We start from the raw sequence: 2,438 nt of genomic DNA, 5'->3' as shown, positions 1-2,438 counted from the left end.
TGAAAGGAAGACCTGGGAAGAACAACTTTGACAGCAAGAATGAATACAACTTCTGATTTTTTGTGGGATTTGTACAGGACTGTACCGAATTTTGAATATCTGACATACAATTGCCATTCTGATTTCCCCGAAGGCTACAAAGTTTGCAACAGAAATTTCAGCTGGCAGCATAACTTGATACAGTCTGAGACTAAGGAACAGACACAAATATATGGCAGTCAATGGGACTTTGTTAGTGCAGCAATTTAATATGCAAGACACGCCAAGCATCATATAAAGCTTGTAGCTTCTTTGCATAAATATACCCAACTTTTTTTTTTTCTTGAACCAAGGACAATACAAACTTCAGAAAAGTTATCGGTAAGATATTCTGCTAGATATGAATTGCTACGCTGTTACACATTGCGAACCTAGGCCAAAAGAAAAAGAGTGCAGGCAATAGTTTTGCCTAATCCAGAAGTATGAAGTTGTTTAAAATAAAGGGAGGAAAAAAATCAGATGCTTTTAACTGGTTTATTCTTTACACTGTCAATTTAGTTTCCTTGGGTATGCATTTGAAGCTCTGCAGCACAGAAAGAAGGTATTGAGACATTTCATGCTTTCATCATGCTCAATTTTGACAAGGTTAATGCAAGTCTTAGTTTATCAGTACTTCTGTTTCTGGCTAAGTTCAAGTATTCCATATCTGGAGGAAAAAAACCTCCAAATTTTTCTTCCAGGGAAAATCCAACTTTACCCAAGTAACTTGTAGAATTGTTGACAACAGACATTGGACAAAAGCTGTTTGTTTTCATTTTGGGGACAGGGGAGAGGGAAAGAAAGGCTGCTTGAACAGGTCCTGTCCTAGCTATAGGATTGCCCTTTTGATTGTGCTGATGTTATCAAGGAGGCCAAGGATGTGATATGCTAGGTTAAATATGAGACAAGGTAAGCGCTTCTTCTGCATAAGGACTCATTTGTTTGAAACTAGCCTAACAACGTCCTTTTGACCTTATCCTATGTCTGTATTTCAAAAAAATAAAAGCTTTGATGCTGTTGAGACCTACAGAGAAAAAATAAGGAAAAAAAGAGAGAGAGAAGAAAAAAAAAGGCACACACACCCCCACACCCCAATCCACAGCAGTTATCCATTACTTCAAGCCTGAACTAGGAGGCTTTTGTAGCTTAGATATGCAAGGTGTCAAATCAATGACAAAGTATTATTAACAGCCACAGGAACAAACTCGAATACCAGAACGTATTTAGGAAGCATTTTAAAGAAAGTTAGTTAGAGCAACCAAGGATAAGGTGTTATTTGACATGTAATTAAACACTTTCTTGCTGTGATAGGAAACCAACGAGTGTAAATGTGTGTGGGTTATATTGGGTCAGATTGTGCAACGTCACTACAGCTGTATCACAGTAGTGTCCGACAGCCCCGGCTGTATTCTAACATTTTTCCGTTGGTTTTTGTTTGGTATTTTTTTCTCCATGGACCCACAAAACGATTATTCCCTACATTAGAGAGACCAAGCCTCGCCTAGCACCTTAAAATGCGAGGTTCATCCCCTTACACCAACTCAGTCCTTTGCAACCGCAATGACCTCCTATTTAAGGTAACTAGAGCAGATCACAGACCCTGTTCCACCCACCACACACATTCGAGCTTTAGTTCGTCACTAACTGTTCTGCTATGTTCAGAGAAGCTTAACTTTCAGTTCCTCACTTCCTCCTTCCATTTACAGTTGCATGGCAAAACTTGTATACATAAACCTGAATGCAGACAGTCATTTTGCTTCTAATCATTGCAGAGTACGTGCAAATATTTTTGCTTCCTTTATTAAGTGAAATTACGAGTCATTCCATTACATTGCTATTCAAATAAAGTGAATCTTAAATGCATTACCTGATTTTCTTTAGCAGAAGATTCCAAGAAAGCTGCATTCCAGGATTCTGCTAAAGCTTTCCCTTCTTCATAGCTGATCACCCTGACCAAAGAAAAAACGTATATTTCTTTATAAGTTGCAAAAGAATTGGAGCATGATACATCAGGAAAGTCCTCAGAGTACTGAGGCACATAAATGCATGTAAAAGGAATGTTTTGTGAAGTCCGACCCGGAGCATTTGCTTTTGGCTGCTGTCAAGTAAGTGTATTTGTACTGGGCCAGGTAAAACTGCTATGTGTTGAAGAACAGTTGTCCCAAAGTATTGCTTTGTTTTCATAATCTGTAATATAATCTGGTATTTTACAGTTGTGAAAAATACACTTCTGTTACTTGTTTTTGGGGGGTGGGGGAGTGTTAAGTGACCGTCCCTGGAACCTTATAACAAGAATCAACACTGCAGCAAAAGTTCATGGCTCCTAGTTCACATTCTGGACACAATTCCTTTGCCAGTACCTTATTTTAACCTACAATTTGATTTTAGTTACAGAAAGCCAAGAACAAAACTAGCGCATT

The 2,438-nt window shown here is 38.4% G+C and overlaps 1 protein-coding gene across 1 annotated transcript in view; it reads right to left on the bottom strand.

The window, feature by feature from the left end:
- The window catches only part of RHEB (Ras homolog enriched in brain), a 36,250-nt gene that overhangs the window by 4,839 nt on the left and 28,973 nt on the right, over window positions 1–2,438 (bottom strand). The window contains exon 7 of the mRNA XM_009322508.1: window positions 1,886–1,967. Within this exon, the coding sequence (XP_009320783.1) occupies window positions 1,886–1,967 (82 nt within the window). The remainder of the gene's footprint in view (window positions 1–1,885; window positions 1,968–2,438) is intronic.

This window comes from Pygoscelis adeliae, unplaced genomic scaffold (assembly GCF_000699105.1).
Source record: "Pygoscelis adeliae isolate BGI_AS28 unplaced genomic scaffold, ASM69910v1 Scaffold123, whole genome shotgun sequence".
Classification (NCBI taxonomy): Eukaryota; Metazoa; Chordata; class Aves; order Sphenisciformes; family Spheniscidae; genus Pygoscelis; species Pygoscelis adeliae.
Note: the sequence above shows the minus strand (reverse complement) of the source record. Positions and strands in the feature narration are given on the sequence as shown.